The sequence below is a fragment of the Amborella trichopoda genome, chromosome 8, assembly GCF_054954075.1.
Source record: "Amborella trichopoda isolate Santa Cruz 75 chromosome 8, AtrichopodaSantaCruz75HAP2 v2.0, whole genome shotgun sequence".
NCBI lineage: Eukaryota > Viridiplantae > Streptophyta > Magnoliopsida > Amborellales > Amborellaceae > Amborella > Amborella trichopoda.
The window spans coordinates 40,516,064-40,535,293 of record NC_142343.1 but is presented as its reverse complement, the minus strand read 5'-3'; the positions used below and the strand labels follow the sequence as shown (position 1 = coordinate 40,535,293).

Below are 19,230 nucleotides of genomic sequence, written 5' to 3'. Positions count from 1 at the left end.
ACAATTATGACACTTGGGGAGAATGTTAAATAATTATTATTATAAGTATATATTAATTAATTCCTCGTATAAAAAAGGTTGTTGAACATTTGCCCCACGAATGCTTGAAAGTTGAAAACATTTGTAATCTAAGATAAACATAACCATTCATCAAAGCTAAAAGTTTATACAAGTATAGGATTGTATACTACAAAGTTATTGACTTCACTACAAGACGGTTGCAGACGTCAGATAAGAAATCTGACGGCTTAGAGTGTCACAAAGTTCAAATTTTTATTTATAGTTGGAACCTTAGTCGATGGCATAGCCAAATGGTCTTATTGCATACTTTTCCCATAAGTATCGTAAAACAGGTTCTCACATTTTAGATAAACAATCAAAAAGTAAGGCACACCTTCAAGTTGTGTTAAAAGATGATGTTTCAGTATTGGAAATATTTGTGGTGGCTCAAAATTTTATTTTTATTTTTAATTATAAAATTCAATACTCCAAACATAGATTGAGCAGACCTATGAACACTTGAAAATATTAAAAATTGGTGGTCCAAGAAATGCATTACAAGTTGCACCATTTTCAAATTTTGAAATTTATTTTTCCTCATGTCCACAATTTGAGGATTTTTGGATATCAAAAGAACCTTTTCTAGTGAATTTTTTAGTTATGCCTTAATTTGATTATTTAGAGCCTCATTCTTAGGTATGCCCATTCAAAATGGCGTACCACTATTTCAAAATACCGAACTGCCTATTTCTCTAATAGCATAATCCCTGGACCACCACAATAAAATGCCAAACCAGCCACTCCAGCAAAATAATCATCGAATTGCCCTCTCCAACGAAAATGATTTGTTGGGTAAGGGAAGGGTATTTTCGTCAAATAAATGAACTTTTTGTATTGGGGCATTTGTTAGGAAACATGGTTTTTTTTTGGGAGTAGTGGTTAGAAAAAGTTAGGTTGGGGATAAATTGATTAGAAAGTCCATTTTGGGGGGTTTTTTTGAAATAAATTATATTGGCCCTAATAATAGGTGGTGAACGGTGTAATGTTATGTGAGAGTTTGGGTCTAATCAAAATAGGTTCAATTGTTCGGTAGAACTTATTTGCCCAAATAAAAAATAAAATAAAATCATAGTTCAAAAATATATATTATAAAAAATATCCATTTTATTTAGGAAAAATATCTCCATAGACCCTATTTTTAACTTTCATTTCTTCCTAAACCCAAAATTTCAAAACTTATCTTCTAACCCCCAAATAACTTTTTCTTTTTTTATTCTAACTTTTAACCCAAACAAATTAAAAAAGACACCTTTTTTCTAACTCTCTCCTCACATGTTTCAATCTCTCTCCTCACATGTTTCAATCTCTCTCCTCACATGTTTCTCTCTCTAGACTCATCGTGCTCATAACCCCTCTCTTTTTCTTCTTACCCACCTTCTCTCTAGCTGCTCTCTTGCTCTTACTCTGGACCTACAATGGGGTTACCATCTTCTACCTCCATCTCCCTTTTTTGGCAAAGCCCACTTCGGAAAACGTATATTTTTGATCGAAAAAAACAGAATCTCTCTCTCTGAAATTGATCTTTGCAGGCTTCTTCAAAGTTAGCTGTAATAGAAAGAGATAAAAATTCGAGTTTCTTTTTGGAATTTCTTCAAAAGTTGATCCCAATGGCTTGATCAGTGGAGAAGTGGAAGAACCCGATAACAAAGAGAATCCCCCTGTAAGTTTCAGGGTTTTGGACTCAGCCTGCAAATGTCTAGCCTCGGCTAATGAAGCTCTCGAGCTAGGTTCTTTGAAAACGATTATTATTTTGGTTAGATCACGGTCTATCTAGATTGGTGGTGATTTTCTGGTTCGTGTTGTCAAGAATTGGTTCAGTTTGTTCGAAATTTTATCAATGGAGTAATTAAAGGGGTGGAAGGATTTTGGGGTCCTCCTCCTTCTCTGAATGTTGTTGAGGTTCAAGGTTTAAGCCCCAAAAAACATGAAAGTGCATGAACATGCCACTACTAGTATAAGCAATAACACTTTGAACACCCACCGGTTTTATGAACACATAGAATCCCCGCTTTCTCTCTCTATAAATACTGCAATGCTTTCTTTCTCTCTCATCACTTAAAACCTTGGGAGTAGTTTGAATTATCATAGAGCGATGAGCGTGGCGTTGCCGTTTCAATTGAGGTTTTGGTGGTGGCTTTGGTGGTGGTGAGTAATGTGTTTGCTGTTGAAGTCGGCAATGGCTTTACCAATGATAAGCACTTCTTGCTAGGGCACATGCATGGTCCATTTGGCCCACGATTTAAGCATCATGGTGGAGGACTAGAAAGAGGTTTTGGCAGGGGTGCTCGTGGTGGTAGATAGAGAGAGAGAGGGGTTTGGGAGGTTAGAAGAGAGAAAGGGAATAATGTCAAGACAGAGAGGAGTTTAAAAAATAATGTTTTTTTTTAAATTTGTTTGGGTCAAAAGAATTAGTAAAAAATGAATAAAATATGGTTAGGGGGTTAAGAGATATAATAGAGTGAAATTCTATATGGCAAGATAGATTTTGTAACTTTGGGCAATGAAGAAATAAAAGTTGAAAATAGAGTTTAGAAAAATATGTTATTTTTTATTTAACTAATATCAGTTAAAACTTATATATTAAACCAATAAAACTAGTCATGTATTAGTTTTAATTTGACCAATTTTCAATTAAAATCAATTGTTGTTTTAGACTTGATAGCCTAAAAAACAAGTTGGCGGTGTGACCAATTGTATCAAGAGAGTTAAGCTAGTCCAGTCTAGTGAATGTGGTTAGGTTAGCCATGGCTGCACATTGCCCGGTGGACATTCAAAATGCACACATGTAACGACTTTGATTAGGCCCTCTCCACAACGCTGTATAAATGCACATAACTTGTATCCTTAGGAAATCAAGCCATATACATTTTGTAGTAGGTAAATTGGCTAACCTAATCATGATATAAATCAACTTACCCAAAAAAAATCATGATATAAATTAAAGTAAACCGCACCAGTAGTCGTATCTACCATGGTACCAAGTGCATATACTATATACTCCCTTGGGCATAATATATGCTACGAATATTTTTAGAATTCAAATTTTGGGGATGTAATTTTACAACTCATAATCTAAAAAAAGGGGAAATTATCAAAACCATTGGCTTATTAGAAAAAAGTATGATTTTTTAAAATTCATCCATACCTTTTTCTTTTTTTTTCATTTGTCACGTTATTTTGATTAAAATAACCTTCACAGTATTCGTATGACCATGAAGGTATCATGGTAGACTCTGGGCCATGATGGTCTTAATGTTCCAAGCACCATGGTGGTCTTAATGTTCTAAGCATCATGGCATTTTAAGTATCGTGATACCTCTCATTATCATCACAACATTTTAAGTGTCATGACACTTCTCATGGTCATCACAACATTTTAAGTGTCAAGATACATCTCATGGCCATCACAGGATTTTAAGTGCCTTGATACCTCTCATGGGCATCATAACATTTTTAAGTGTTGTGATGCCTCAAAGCATAAGTACCATCACGACATTGAGTCTACCGTAATTCATTCACGGTTATAGGGTTACTGTAAAGGCTATTTTGGTTACAATAACGTAAAAAGTCAAAAAGTGTGTATGGGTGAGTTTAGGAAAATATAGAGTTTATTTCCAAAAAAAATCGAAATAAATTGTCTATGTACTAGAAAAAAATAATGCCTCATGATTGAATAAAGGCTCGTGAATTAGTGCTACAAAACTCAAAATTCAGTTTTTTTTATTGTAAAGATAATGATTTAGTAATTTTTATGCGGTTCCCAAAAGTTTAAGCTAAAATAATCTTCTTAAATAAGTATTTTGTGCAAGGGAGTAGATGCGCAATAATATGCTCCCAGGGAGTGTAGTATACATGCTCTACATTCAAACGAGAAAAGAGACACCTTAAATCAACAAAAAAAATTTATTGTTCAAAATGTACTTCAAAAATTCATTGGAAAATATTGTTTAAATGTTGAAAAACGCTATAATTGTTCGGATCGAGATGTATGAATACGGAAAAAAAAAAAAAAAAAAAGATTTTGAGTCCCACAAATAAGGCATCTTGCAACACATTATTAGCTTAGAAAGAACCCCACTGGATTGATTTAGTATGCTTTGAATCGATTAGCTTAGAGAACCCCACTTGATTGATTCGCTCTACTGATAGCGGTACATTTGATTCGCGGTACCCAATCTCAAGCCCCATTATTATTCTTTTTTTTATATATATATATTTAGGAAAAAATAAAAAATAAATTTTTGGGCTTTCTGCTAGAAATGATATTTTTAATTTTCAGATCAATGCAATAGATTGTTTTCTCTATTAAATTTAGAAGAGTTTTTCGCTTGAATAAGTATGTGGTTGTAGGTTTTTGGCTTTTTTGGTTGCAGCATTTTTAGTAGTTGAATGTTAGGTTCTTTCTGTTTTTTGCTTTTATTTGTTGTTATTATTATTATTATTATTATTATTTATTCTTTATCAATTAAATGGAACTATGAGAAATGTTTAGATATGAAAAATAGCCCATACTTTTTGTTTCTAATAAGTTTTCTGAAATTTTCCTTTTTTTTTTTTTTTTTTCTATTTTTCCTGTTTCCATGGATTTCTCTGTTTGTTTTTCTAGTTTTTTCATTTTATGACTGGTGTTATCAGTGCCTGATGAAGTCCATCTCGACCGGTTCTGTCGGCAGTTCGGCTACCAGTTTCCTCGTTAACATCCATCGGAAAACGGTTCTGCTGGGAATTGGGATCACAGGAAGTTGCTGCACACCTATTATCTGCTGGGAATTGGGATCACAGGAAGTTGCTGCACACCAATGGGATGCATTTTCACCATATTTTGTGCGAGCCGAATATGTGTATTGTAGGTTTCATATGAAAACAGTTACAAGGTGTCTGCTTTCATGTGAACCAAAAAGATCACTAACCATGACATTTTTCACTAAATATGTCAGTTCATCTTCATCGTTGTTTTTTTAGTTTGAGCTTTAGTCAATGGATAGATAATAAAAAGTACTATGAGGATTTATGTCATCTAGTGTTTGCTAGAGTTATTTCATTTCATAGAAGGGTGCAGTTTTGCCTACGGATGCATCCGTAGGTGTAGAGGTAAGGCGCACCTTCAAATTTTATCGTGGTATATAATTTTGAGGTAAGATGTTCTTAAGATTATCTCAAAATTTAATTTTTATATCTAATTATAAAATTTTAAATTTCAAAAATAGTTAAAATCAAATAGATCTATAAACATATGAAAATCTTGAAAATAGACAGCGTAGATAATATGTTGTAAAATGCACTATTTATCATACATCTCGATGTCGAGATGATCAATCAAAGGGTTTTTCAATATTAAAACTTCCTTTTCCGATAGATTTTTGAGGGGCATCCGTAGTATAAGGTAGCATCCTTATATAAACTTTTTCCATATAATGTTTAATTCTAATTAAGGACATAGATAGTTAATGATATAAAAAATACATAAATCTTAAAACCCCACTGTATAGTGGGCTACAGATTACCAACAAAAGATGATTTCTGACTGAGATGACTGCATATTCACTGATGAACTTTTTTTTAGAGTTACAAGGAGAATTTATAAAGTAAAATTGAAAAACACACATATTTTAGAACAATAAAAGACATAAACGCCAGTACTTTGCATCATTGACTGGTCAATCGTTTGGGTGATAACAATGAGTTAAACATCAATTCCCTACCTTTGGACTTGTGAAATTTTGGATTATATAATTTTCTGGGGTTTTCTTCCAAATACCCAATATTTATTACTTACTTTTTCCTTTCGAAATCGTCACAGAAACATCATAATGGTTCTTTTAATGCTTTAATAGGTTATGTTAGTCTCTCAAAGATCATTATACCAGGCAAGTACTCTTTTCTTAGGAAGATTAGCAGTGAAATTGAAACCCAGGATGAAAAAATATGGCTTCGATTGGTTTGCTCTAGGGACGAACTTCAATGGTTGAACCCTTGATCACCAGCTTAGAAACCAAGTCTCTACCACTAGTCCAAACTCCAAAGAACATGTATTATGCAACTACTAAAGACCAGTCTGATTTTCTGCACCATTTTCCTTTTAGTGTTTTCAGTGATGAATAAGTTCTATACATATTTTATTCATATTTAATAGAATAACTTGGAGGTAGCTTTTTATAATACTTTGTCAACTATCATGGATAGATAATGATTTCTGATATCTGATCGTTGTTCTTTGTTAACTGCTTGGTGAAATAATAGATTAGAATTTCTAATCATTTTAGTTAAGTGACTGCGAATGTTATTGATGATAGTTGGACAGTTTTATGTCATTTTCCATTCAAATGCGTGGCATCCACCTGTTTTCCCACAGGGACTGTATTGGTGCAGTTCAGTCTTGAAAGACTGCAACCTCCGAAGGCCGTAATGTCACCCAGGGGCAAAGAAATAGTCACTATTATACATATTCTTGGGGTAGCTCAATGAGGAGGATCCAAAGATCCAGTGTGGACCAGCTATGCAAGCATAGATTTTCAAAAAATGCTTTGGTTAGTGAGAGATGCTGTTATTCTATTTTCTATTTCTGTTAAGGAATAAATTTGGTATTTTCTACTTTTGTTATGATTCAGGCCGTGATTTGGAATGTATATACTTGTCCCTTATCAAACAGTTGCAAAGAGTGAGATTAAGAAATGAAAAAGGAGGGGTAGGGGAAGGTCACCAATTTTTAAAATTATTGGTGTAGGAATAGGCTTGGGAACGAGAATAAGCCCAGATTCGAGAGCACGAGCGTCACAAGAATACTCAGACCCATGTAATCGTACTATGCAATAACAGAAAAATTAATGAAAGAGAATATAATTTTGAACATTTCAGGATTCATAAAATCTCTCACTCTTATCACGAAAAAATTTGAACTGTTGCATCATAATCAGAACAGTACCTCTCAGGTAGGGGGGATGCTGTCCTTCCATACTTGGCCTTTTCTACATCTGAGACCAGATAGATATTGGTTAACTATCGAAATAACTATCCAAACAAATTCCATAGGTGCACTCCATTCAATCTAGAACCTTGGGCAGGATACTCTAGTTCGTATAATAGGATGGGGCAAAGGAAGACAACCAACATAGATGTCACAATTGATTAAACAAACCAATGGAAGGTGCTCCAATACTAAATAAATGAACGTCATAAATTCCTTCTCTAATGCTTTGCTCACCAGCTTAAGTCCCCATCCTTGCAGCAAGTTCGCATGATGGGAAATATCAACTCAACAGCAACCTCAACCAAAAACACGGGCCCAAAGGCACTAAGTTCTTAAGAGGAACTCTAACAAGGTCAGACAACAATCATCCAAGATATCTCTTTTTAGTGAATAGCAAGACTGATTGGTAAATGCAGTAAGATAAAACAGCACCTATGAAAAATTAGAGAGTACTATTGAGCTAAGTAAAGTGATTGGTGTGGGGTGAGAAAGGGAAACTTTGCCACCAAGTTTTTGTCTTGCAATTCTTAAAATGAGAACAGCATTTTGTTATACTCCAGCTATCAACCTATACAAACTTCCTACACTGAAATATACATCTTCCATTTTTCCTCATGATCATTACTATGAAGTTTAACTTAATCCCTAGAAAACCATACGGTAACTAAAATTATTTATCTAGTTTTCGCTTAGTATCATTGCCTAAATAATTGACAGTTTAGAATGAGGTCTGAACATGTTCCAAACCTAGCATAAAAAAGTGTGTGCATCTGATGTAGGGGACTCACATAAAGATACCAAAAATGTGGGTGTCAACAGTAGATAGATTTGCAGCTGTATTTTGCATAATCTACAAGACACCACCTTATTGAAATGCAAATAAATCTCATATTATATGCACAGGTGAATTCTCCATTACTAATCGTCCATAAATGGACAGTCATTTGTCAATGAATGAAGAAGACCAAATTACAATGGTGAATTATTCAAATGCTCATCCACATAACCATTGAATTGCAGGAAGGAGCAAGCATGGAGAGAGGGGGCAATGGTAAGCAAATCAAGTTAACCATATGAATCAATCAAGTACCAGCAAATCAACAGGTGATTTCATCAATCGATTGTAACATTACCCAGGTACTATAAAGAAAACAAGATTTCAATTGTGAAGTGCCATAGATGCCGTTTGGTGCTCAACAATCTTCAAACAGATTAAAGCTCATATTTCAATTTTCATCCATGAAACTAAGGCCAACAACAAATGGAGTGCTCTACTTTCTTTGGTTATAAGGAGCATGAATTCATAGGGAATTTCTAACATCAAAACACACAACATATGGGCATTCTATTGAAAGACTCAATGTTTATACCAACACAAATCTTAAAGTCTCCAATCATGGCCAAATTGTAACTAAAATGGTCTGGTCTGCATCAAAAAGGAAAGCACACACACAAAAAAGGAAGAAGAGAACCTAAGACAATCTCTGATCAACAGAGGACAGCAGCATTCACTTAAGCCCACTAGTCAACTGCTGGTGGGAGGAGCAGGCCGACTTCTGGTGATTTCCAGGGCAGCTTGGCAACTATCGTCTTGCACTGTAACAGTGTTGGTGTAAAGGGATAAATTCTGAGTACAGAATTATCACAAAGGTTGTCGTTCCATTGGAATTTCCAATTAATGTCCCTTGTGTTTCCTTCAGTATCGAATGAAGAGACTTCAATACTATTCCGCACAACTCGGGCAATAAATAGAGATTCGTTGTGCCCGACTATGCCCAAATTACAAGTGTGCGGATATCTTTCTTTACGATAGAATTTTCGGTCTAGATACAAACTTGTAAGTTTCTCCCAAGTTGTCTCACCCAGTCCCCAGACTATCAATTCGCCCCTTTTTACTCCATGAACAAGGCACAGCCGTCCTTGCCACTCTAATAAGCTGCATGAATATCCCAAGATCCCATAAGGCATCGGAATAATTCTGAATTCTTCGTTTTCCATGTTGAAGGAGAGCACATTGTGCTCCTCCATTTGGTACAAAATGTTACCCACAGACAAGAACCGCCCTGGGTATACCAAGCCCCACAGGCCTGGGGTGACTGTTTTCCAAACTCCGGTCTCTGAGCTGAACATGCACAGCCATCTGGTCATAAAAACCGCATGCCAGCACCATACGATAACCTTGAAGTTATAGCTAATAGGGTCAAAATAAAACCCCTGAATATCATATTCAAGAGTTGGAATTCTTGGTACGACGATGTGTTCTTGGCTGATCGGGTTGCAAACAATAACATCTTTGCTATCATCGTCAGTCCCGTAGCAGAACATACCTTGACTGCAAAGGAATTGCTTTACGCCCTCTTGTATTCTGGGTAAATCTATTTTTCTTAGCGGTACTTTTGCATGAGGTACATTGGCGGCACGAAGAAAAAAGCTGCCAACGGATAGTGACACGATGGCAAATGTTTCCGAAGGCATCTTAAGTGAGAGATGATGCTTCTCAGCAAAGTCTGAGGAGGAAAGATTCTCTCCCCATGTCTTGCACACAATTTTGAACCGACAAATATCTTCAGCAGAGAGTCCCATTAGAATCTTGAGAATAGGATCATTAGGGAGTTCTGGGAGTGGTTGAACCACCGCGTCCATAACGAGTGAGGCATTGGCAATCCATGCTGCACGGTGAGTCCTCACTTCACTGCGAGTACGAGGGGCACGGGGCTCTATGTTGGCGGAAGAATCATCATGTGGTTGCTTTCTCTTTCTTGAGCTTACTTTTTTTGCCATATCAAGAGAGATAGGAGTTGCTGTAATGGAAGACATACTTCGAAAGACAGAGAGACTCTCTAAAGAAACTTAGGAGCAGGGGTGAAGGAGAGATGGGGGAGAGCTTGAGATGAGCATGCAGAGAGGAGGCCCTGTTTATAGAGAGTGGCAGCCATAGCTTTTTGCATGCATTTTCTTTTTTTGGTCATTTTGAATTAAGATGGAGAGAAGGGGAGGGTCCCCAAGATGCTCAGGCCAAAGATAGTTAAAAACCGCCCTCTGGAAAGTTGGTCCCTCTATGAGGCTTGCTTCCCGCCCTCTAGCTGGTTTAAATGGTGGAACACCAAAAATGAAGTTTTGGACTTCACTGCACAAAAAAGGTGTAAGATAACAGAAAAATAAAGAGCTAATTTTTTTTTGTTTTAGACATAAAAGATAGACACCACACATGGCTTTGCCTATGAATTATGGAACTTAAATCCTTGGTTTGAAATGCAATACCAGCAATTTTCATGTGCAAGAACCTAATTAAACTCTGAAGTTTGAGACAAAGTTTGATTGATAAACATTTTATTATTATTCATAATTGGCTCTCAATTTTTCCAAAAATGTTTTACACATATTCCCAAATAACCACATACCACAATAGAACCATTGGGCCATCCAAATGGAGCATATAATAATGTGGGGGAATAGAAATATGATTTTGTTCAAAAATTACATGCTAGTGGGGGAACATATCATCCATTCACTACCTCGGGTAAATTCTGGCTACGAATATATTTACGATCCCGAGTTTTGGGGATGTAAGCTCCTCAATCTAGCTGGTGTCAACCTCAAAAAAAGAAATCTATCATGCACACTCGGCATGTGCCGACAAAACAATGTCCTTAGACTAAACAAAGACCATCTAGATGGTCTTTGTTTAGCCTCAGTGTTTTGAAATTATTTCCATTTTCACTCACTGGGTAACCTTAATAACATTCAACAAAAAAACTCATCTTAAGATACTACTTTGCCAGAGCAAGTATATAGTGTGGTCCAGCAGCAGTACACCATATGCTGTGACTCAATGCAGCTGTCACATGTTATTACCGCGTCCCTGCCACTATTTTAAATATGACCCTCTAAGTGGCAATGCCAACATTGTAACCGCCAATTGCCACTTTTGTCGTTAAGGCTTTTGCAACTGTTTCTGTTCACATTTTTCTTTAAACTTGCAAGATTCATGGGGTGAAAACAATTGCAAGATTCATAGGTTTTTGCGGGTTTTTTTATCCTGTTTTTCTTAAGATTGTTTGTGGTTTTCCCACTCATGAATATTAAGGATTGTGTTCTGTGATACATGTAGAATATAAATAAAATCAGACACCTATTGTCAATGGTCCTCCAGGATCTTCAACTAAACCGCTTGATAAAAATAATGGTTCATCCCAAACATTCTAACAGGTACATGTAATACATTGTTTGTAGGCTACATTTAACATGAATTTTTTTGCTGTATACATATTTAGTATCCTTACTGCTCATTTATAAGCCAAAGTTAAGAATGGAAAATCAAATAATATGGATATGGACAGATTTATGAGACTGTTTATCTCAGAATAGTCTTCTAAAAGAGATACCCCAAAATTATGTGGCTTATTTTCCTTATAATTGGGGATAAGGACTAACATATATGTATTAATGTCATGGTTTGGACATTTGTAGTTATGGACAGTGTTTTTGGGTGCATGCCCACAATGTGTAACAATGGAGGGAGAGAAAGAGAGATTCTCCACCATTTAAGGGGTCATTATTTTTTTGAGGAAATCCTTATCACCATATATCAATCACACATAATATTTTGAAAAAGTAGCTGTTAAAAATTTAAATTCTGCTAGCTAATGGCACCTGTTATTTTTTCTTCATATTGTCATAACTCATTGGCTAATTATAGGAGGGGGAGATATTTTCAGTTGGAAGGCTTTGTAGGGTTTTCTATTTATGGGTTAATATTTTTCATTGGGTTGGAGAGGGGGTGGAAATGGGCAAGAGAAAGGTCAACAGGAGAGAGATTGGATATGGGGTTAGAGAGAGAGAGAGAATATGGCTAGAGAAATTGGAGGGAAAGAAAGATAATATTCCCTATCTATGCTTTTTATGGGGTACCACGCTAAGCAATATGTCTAATACTTCCTGTTTTACTCTTAATTCTGCAATTAAATGTGTGTTTATCTAGATGAATGCTTTGTTTAATACTCTTAATGGTGGAATTAATGGTGAGCTTATCTAAATTAATAGTAAGCTTATCCCGGGGTGGCATCGGGTCAGGTATGGGTTGGGTCTAGTTGGACCTGGACCCGAATGTATATAGGTTCAGGTTTTGGATTCGGACCCGACCTGTCGGGTCCCAAAGTTGGACCCATACCCGTACTCGTCAGGTCATGGGTCTATCCTGTTGGGTTCCGGGTGTGGTTGGGTCTATTGCCACCATCACCTTGAGCTTCCTTTTTTTTTTTTTTTTGCCAACTTTTTACCATCATATACCCAAATTATTGGCAACATGGTCACAACCCACTGTTAGATTTCAAGTCATCTTATTTGTCATTTAATAGCTTTAAGATGATTATGAATTCTTATTGTATATGATCCTTTATATACCCAAGCGAATCGGGCTTGAAGTATTTTATCTCCAGCAGTTTACAGGTACGGGTCGGGTCCAATCGAACTCGGAACCGGACCTGAATAGTGTTCGAGTCTAGGTTTTGGACTTGGACCCAATCTGTCGGATCCAAATGTTGGACCTATACCTAGACATATTCGGGTATACCCAACGGGTCCTAGGTCGGGTCTAGGTCCATTGCCACCCTTAAGCTTATCTATTGAATACTTCGTGTTTTACTCTTAGGTCGTGTTTGGTTCCTTGGAAATGGGTATCTTAGGGAGATGCCACTCTTGGAATTGGTACTTCCTCGAGTTAATATTTCCTGGAATATAGATGTCTGCTGTTTGGATAAGATCTGGTAAGAGACTTGGAAGATGCCCGTCCACTATTTAGATTGCCGGGGAGACGTGTCTCCTCTATATATATATATATATATATATAGGTGTGGTTTCTATAAGGTTGCAACCTTAAACAATACAATTAAGGCGCATTTCCAAATTTCATCATAACATGTAATTTTGGTGAAACAAATTCTTACGATTATCTCAAAATCTATTTTCATATCTAATTATAAAATTTTAATGTCCAAAAATGGTTAAAATGAAGTCGATCTATAAACATATGAAAATCTTGAAAATAAACGGTCTAGATAATGTATTGCAAGATGCACTATTTATGGGACTCAAAATCTTTTTTTTTTCATATTTATACATCTCGATGTCGAGATAATCAATTAGAGATTTTTTAAACATTAAAACAAGCTTTTCCAATTGATTTTTTAGGTGCATCTGTAATTCAACATTTTAAAGTTGCAACCTTATATGTATATATATATAAGGAAAAGATCCTGTCAGCCCAAGGGCATACTGCTACAGCAAACGCCAACGGCCCAGATTGAATCTGGGCCGATTTGATGATCTTGATTATCCGGTAGTATTTGAATTTTAATTTTTTTTTTTTTTACAAATCGGATTGATCTGAAATTTGGAACGTGTGTACATAAAAATTATATGAATCTTAGAAAAATATATATAAAATATTTTACATGAAAAAACATTGACCAATATACCCCTGTAAAGTTTCGGGGGTATTTTAGTCAATTTAATTTTTGCGGATTTTTTTTTTATATTTTTATTAAGCATGCCTTGATGAGAAGAATATACACCTAAAATTTCAAGTGATTTGGATTTATATAAAAAAAATTAAAATTGAAATACGAAAAAAGATCATGATCGTCCGATCGGTCCAGATTCAATCTGGGCCATTGGCGTTTACTGTAGCAGTCAGCTAGTGGGCGTAATATACATATATATATATATATATATATATATATATATATATATATATATATATATATATATATATATATATATATATGGAAAAAGCTGAGATTAGCCCACTAGCTCATATGCGTCCAACGGACTAGATTGAATTTGGGCCGATCTGATGGTCACAACTTCATTTCGTGTCTGAATTTACTATTTTTATACAAATCGAAATAACTTGAAATTTTAAGTGTCCATTCTTTTCATCAACGCACACCTAATAAAAATATTTCAAAAATAATTCGTAATAAATAAATTGATCAAAATACCACCGAAACATTTTAGGTGTATTTTGGTCAATTTATTTGTTGTAAATTATTTTTTTTGATATTTTTATTATATTATCCTACTTTTTAATATCACACTTCTAAAATTTCAAGTTATTTGGATTTGTAGAAAAAAATTAGAATTAAAATACAAATTAAGGTTGTGACCGTCTAAAGTTTATCGTACGGTCACGATTGTCAAGTAGTGTTTTATTTTTCATTTTTCATTTTTTTTTCTATAAATCGGAATGATCTAAAATTTGGAGCGTGTATACATCTTAGTGAGGCTCATCTAATAAAAAAATAAAAAAATTAAATTCGTGAAATAACAATTGATCAAAATACTCCCAAAATTTTTCGGAGGTATTTTGGTCAATTTATGTCATATAAAATATTTTTTTGATACTTTTCGTAGATTCGCCTATTTTTTATGAACATACGTTTTAAATTTCAGGTTATTCCGATTTGTAGAAAAAAAATAAAAAATGAAACACCACCGGACAATCGTGACTGTGCGATGAACTTTGGACGGTGATGAAGGTAGGAGAAATCACTGTTCATTTTTTCCTATAGGCATTGCATAGTATTTTTCATATATATATATATATATATATATATATATATATATATATATATATATATATATATATATATATATATATATATATATAGTAGTTATAATATTATAATATAATTTTATATAGTATAATAATATTATATGATAATATGAAATTCTATTATAATGTGTTATAATATTATATTGAACAACTGTGAGACTACCTTTGCTTTATAGGGCAAAATATTGGGCTGTCAAAAAATAACATACCCATAGGATGAGTGTAGCTGTGATGATGATGTTGAGATGGACGAATGGCAAGACAAGAAATGATAGAATTTAAAATAAATACATTCGGGATAAGTTTTGAGTGGCTCAAATAGATGATAAGATGAGAGAGAGTAGACTTATGTTTGCTAGTCATATGCAATACAGACCAAATACAACATTTGTTAGGAGGTGCAAGCTAGTTCAAGTGTAAGGCTAAAAAAGAGCACAAGGTGATATTTTCGTATGTCAAACTAAAGACATGAAATTTAAAAATCAATTTTTCCAAAGGTTTTGGTAAAAAGTAATTTGAATTAAAAATGTCCCCAATGTAAAGAAAACACAACTACTACACTTGCTTATTTATCCTGGAGTTGCGGCATAACAATCTAATTTCTCTCTTTCTATTGAAGAGTATATGGAAAAATATTTTTCCCCTTGATTCTGTGGTGAAAAACTTCTTAGGAAAACCAAATATAAAAATTTGAGAAACAAAGATTGGTTTGTCCTATGGACTTGCTAAGTCCAACTTATTTGGTTTTTTCAAAAAATAAATCAAATAAATCATTTTTTTTTTTTAAAAGAAAAAAAGAATATTTCAAACCAATATTTTGGTAAATAATAAAAAATTTCTGTGAAAAAAAAAGAGATAAAGTGGAAAAATAAACTTTCCTTCATATATTGTATTGTGAACTTGCTAACAATCGATGTCATTTCATTGCAAACTCTTAGAAAAAAGGGGGGCAAAAAAAAAAAAATGGGAACTAAAGTCAAGGAATTGTTTTAGGAATATGGTCATTGCATTTCATATTTGATTCACCTTAGAAACAATTTCAAAGAAGAAAACAAAGTATTTTGATATCTTAAAACCTTACATAGATCAACCATCAAACAGATGGTCTAGAGTCCATTTTGAAGGGGGAATAGATTAAGTATCTGAAATTTGAAAATTAAGGTATCTATGCCATCCTTTAGGATAGTTTATTAAAAGGATTGGTTCCTATGAGTCAGCCGACTCATACTATACATATGTACACCGCCCCTTAAACCATCTTAGAAATAGATTTTTAATCTAAAATTTTAGGTATTCATGAACAAAATTAAGATGATCACGAACATAAATAAAAAAATTTTATATTTAAATTGTAATTTTTTTGAAAAAAAATTACACCATATAAACCTTGCTAGTTTTTTTTACAACGTCCATCTTAAAGATGGGCGTCGGTGAGTCACCCGTCTCTTGCACCGCTTACTCATGAAGGACTTTTCCATATTAAAATAGGGGTGCAATTTGTATAGAGTGTAGGCTCTAAATAATCAAATTAGACCCTACATTCAAATAGTATCGAGAAATATAGTTTCAATACTAGAAATATTTGTGATAGAATAAAGTTTAAAGCTTCAAACATAGTGTAGATCGGCAGATCTATGAAAACTTGAAAATTGACGGTCCAAAAATGCGTTATAAAATACATTATTTCCAAAACTTGGAATCTATTTTTTTTTCTCATGTCCGTGCATCTTGATGTTGAGATGATCAATTAGAGGATATTTGGGCATCAAAACAACATCTTCTAGTAAAATTTTTGAGGTAGGCTCTAATTTGATTGTTTAAAGCCTCGGCTCTATATAAACTTTTCCCTCAAAATAGTTTATATTAACAATCAAACTAAAGATATGTATAACCTTAAAGAAGACAATCTTGCCCACCTTCATCCTTTAATACAACTCGTTTAGGAAATATTGGAAAAAGTTTCTATACATTCATTTTTTTCTCCACTTTCAACACAAATTTTACTCTCAAAACTATGGAAAATTTTACAAATCATAACTGATTCTCTGAGGTTTTTTGTAAATTTTTTATTGGTTATGAAATTTGATTGATCAGCGGTTTTTGTTTATGAGAACCAAAGCAATTCTAGAGCTTAGAACATATGAATTACGTATTTTTCGGGCTCGCTTAACCTATATTTCAACTTAGTAACAGGTATGATCTATAATTGAGGTGCATTTCTTTTACTAGAAAGTATTTTTCTTTTTTCAACTTTATTTCTTTTACAAACTGTGGATGAAACTGAGATGAACTCTACATGCAGCCAACTTTACAAACTACCAGTCACTCTGCTTGTATTTTAGAATATTTGAAAGTTTTAGGTGACTTGAAAGATTTGGTGTCTAAGAGTTGAGATGTGTTTATCCGAGAATTCCTTTTTTTTTCTCGAAGTCATAGGGGGTTTATATAAAGCATCAACCTTAAACAATCAAAAAAACTAAACTACAATAGAAGATAAAGTTTCAATGCTGGAAACCAATGATGGCCTGAAAAGCTATTTCCACCCTGTATTTTGGATGTTAAAGGTCAAAGGGTTAGTGCAAATTGGGCAGATCCATAAACACCTGAAATCTTGTGAATGGACGACCCAAATAGATAATATATTACAAGATGATCAATTGAAGGGTTTTCTTGTCGCAACAACTTTTTCTGGTGGGTTTTCTTATTTTTACATTATAAGATTGCAAGCAATATAAAGTTTTTCTTGTGGCCATTATATTTCTATCCGTGATAGGCATCACATTTTTTTAAGACTACTAATGGAGTTATTTTTAAAAGCAGCACTTGTTATATTGATTATAGGTTGCAAATTTAATTTTCATATCATTATCTGAATTTAGAAGCCCATTATATCCCTTATAGCTCTCAAAACCGTTATTTTAAAATAACCCCAATAGTTTTTAAGTTGATTTTCTTTTTTTATTCCCAATTTATTTGTTATATATGTTGTTTCCACTACATAAGAGTAACAACACTTGGCTTGTTATTGTCCGTCATGAACTTATGATACATACTCCAAAACCATCTTTTCCAAAAATTGAGTTTTTGGTTTAGGCCCACCTGAATGTCTTAACAAGTCTAGTTAAAAAATGTACTTTTTTGCTAATGAAATTTAAAATTTTAATGTTTTTTTGTTTGCAGTGCTAAGGGCATTTGGCTGAAGTATCTACTGGGGTTCCGAAAATCCATCACCCATGAATACAAGAGTTGAACAAAAGTAGCTTTTCACTCCTAAGGGCTCGTTTGGTTCGTATGAGAAGTTGAATCATGAAACATTTTTATATGAAACATATAGTTACACACGTTTGGTTCGTCTGTAAAGTCACTGAAAATTAGTCCCATACGAAAAAAATTTACCACCACAAGGAGCAAATAGTGTGAAAAGAAGTCCCCACCCCATGTCCCATAGGGAGGAAAAATGGCCCTATTTCTGAAATTTTGCCTGTCGAAACGGGCAACTCCGATCCATCAAGATACATCAAGGAGCACTAGTTGGCATCAATTTCTCACAAGGTTTTTAAATACAGTATGATTTTTCTTTGTTGTCTTCTCGTAATTGTGCAGTAGGAATTGAACATGAGAGGAAGTGTTACATTACGATAGCTACTAACGACTCAAGCTCAAGCCCAAGCCCAAGCCCAAGCCTAAGGCCGATACCTAATGTCATGCAAAAATTTTACTGCAGCAAAGCATAACATTAGACAAGCAAACCCACCCAATTTATTATAAATTGCCCAAATAATTACAGCGGTACAATGTTGGTTTAAAGGGAAACATTCTAGTGAAGATGCCATCACTGCGTGTGGCATCCCAGTGAAACTCCGATTCCATTTCTCGTGCTTTCCGGTGATATCATATGGATAAAACTCGATGCGTTTTTTACTGATCTGTGCGATGAAGAGGGAGCGGTGGTGTGGAATTATATCATTTCAACACCATCCAACTTGATGACTGCCTCCCACTTCTTCTCTTCACAGAGTCTCCATATCCTCACCTTGCGGTTGCCGAGCCCATGAACCAAGCCCGTCCCACTCCCTCAGCACACGCAAGCAGATCGGGTCGGCTTTTGCAATCAGTAGAATGCGCTCATATTTTTCCTGTTGCATATCAAAAGCAAACATGTGATACACACCAAACAATTCTTCATCCCGCTCGAGTCCATAGCATACTCCGCGCGCGCACAAGAATCGCACATTGAAAAAAGGATTTCTGGCAGGTCGGGAACCAATTTCCAATGTCCGGTCACCGAATTCAACAAACAAGTCCTACTGCACCTCGTATTCAAGAATTCCATCAATACCTTGAAATTCTGGTCCAAGGGGTCAGAATAGAATCCTAGAGCATGTGAACAGCGGGAAATTGTACGGAACGCGACACATTCTTCGGTCATTGGAAGGGTGATAAATTCTCGGGTTGCAAACAACAATGACTATGTGATCTTGTATGATATGAAATAGTGCATCTTGTAACACATTATCTAGAACATCCATTTTCAAGATTTGCATATGTTTATAAATCTACTTAATTTTAACCGTTTTTAGAATTTAAA

The 19,230-nt window shown here is 34.6% G+C and overlaps 1 protein-coding gene and 1 long non-coding RNA gene across 8 annotated transcripts; one reads left to right on the top strand and one right to left on the bottom strand.

The window, feature by feature from the left end:
- Positions 1-3,320: 3,320 nt before the first annotated feature.
- On the top strand, positions 3,321-8,272 carry LOC110007191 (uncharacterized). 7 transcript variants are annotated; one of them, XR_016061690.1, is made up of 5 exons: positions 3,574-4,227; positions 4,696-4,934; positions 6,413-6,587; positions 7,286-7,379; positions 8,048-8,272. It is a non-coding gene; the product is annotated as an uncharacterized LOC110007191 (long non-coding RNA). The 7 variants fall into 7 exon arrangements; XR_016061687.1 differs by having other exon boundaries at positions 3,578-4,227; positions 4,696-4,906; XR_016061688.1 differs by having other exon boundaries at positions 3,321-4,211; positions 4,696-6,587.
- A 276-nt stretch (positions 8,273-8,548) lies between these two features.
- LOC148781098 (F-box protein At5g49610-like) lies at positions 8,549-9,844 on the bottom strand. Its single transcript, XM_088874709.1, has one exon. It carries the CDS (start codon positions 9,842-9,844, stop codon positions 8,549-8,551), a length of 1,296 nt encoding a protein of 431 aa, XP_088730835.1.
- Positions 9,845-19,230: the final 9,386 nt, after the last annotated feature.

Bases quoted from the DNA above. Each gene is read 5' to 3' on its own strand.
- LOC148781098 (XM_088874709.1), bottom strand. From the start codon at position 9,844: ATGTCTTCCATTACAGCAACTCCTATCTCTCTTGATATGGCAAAAAAA.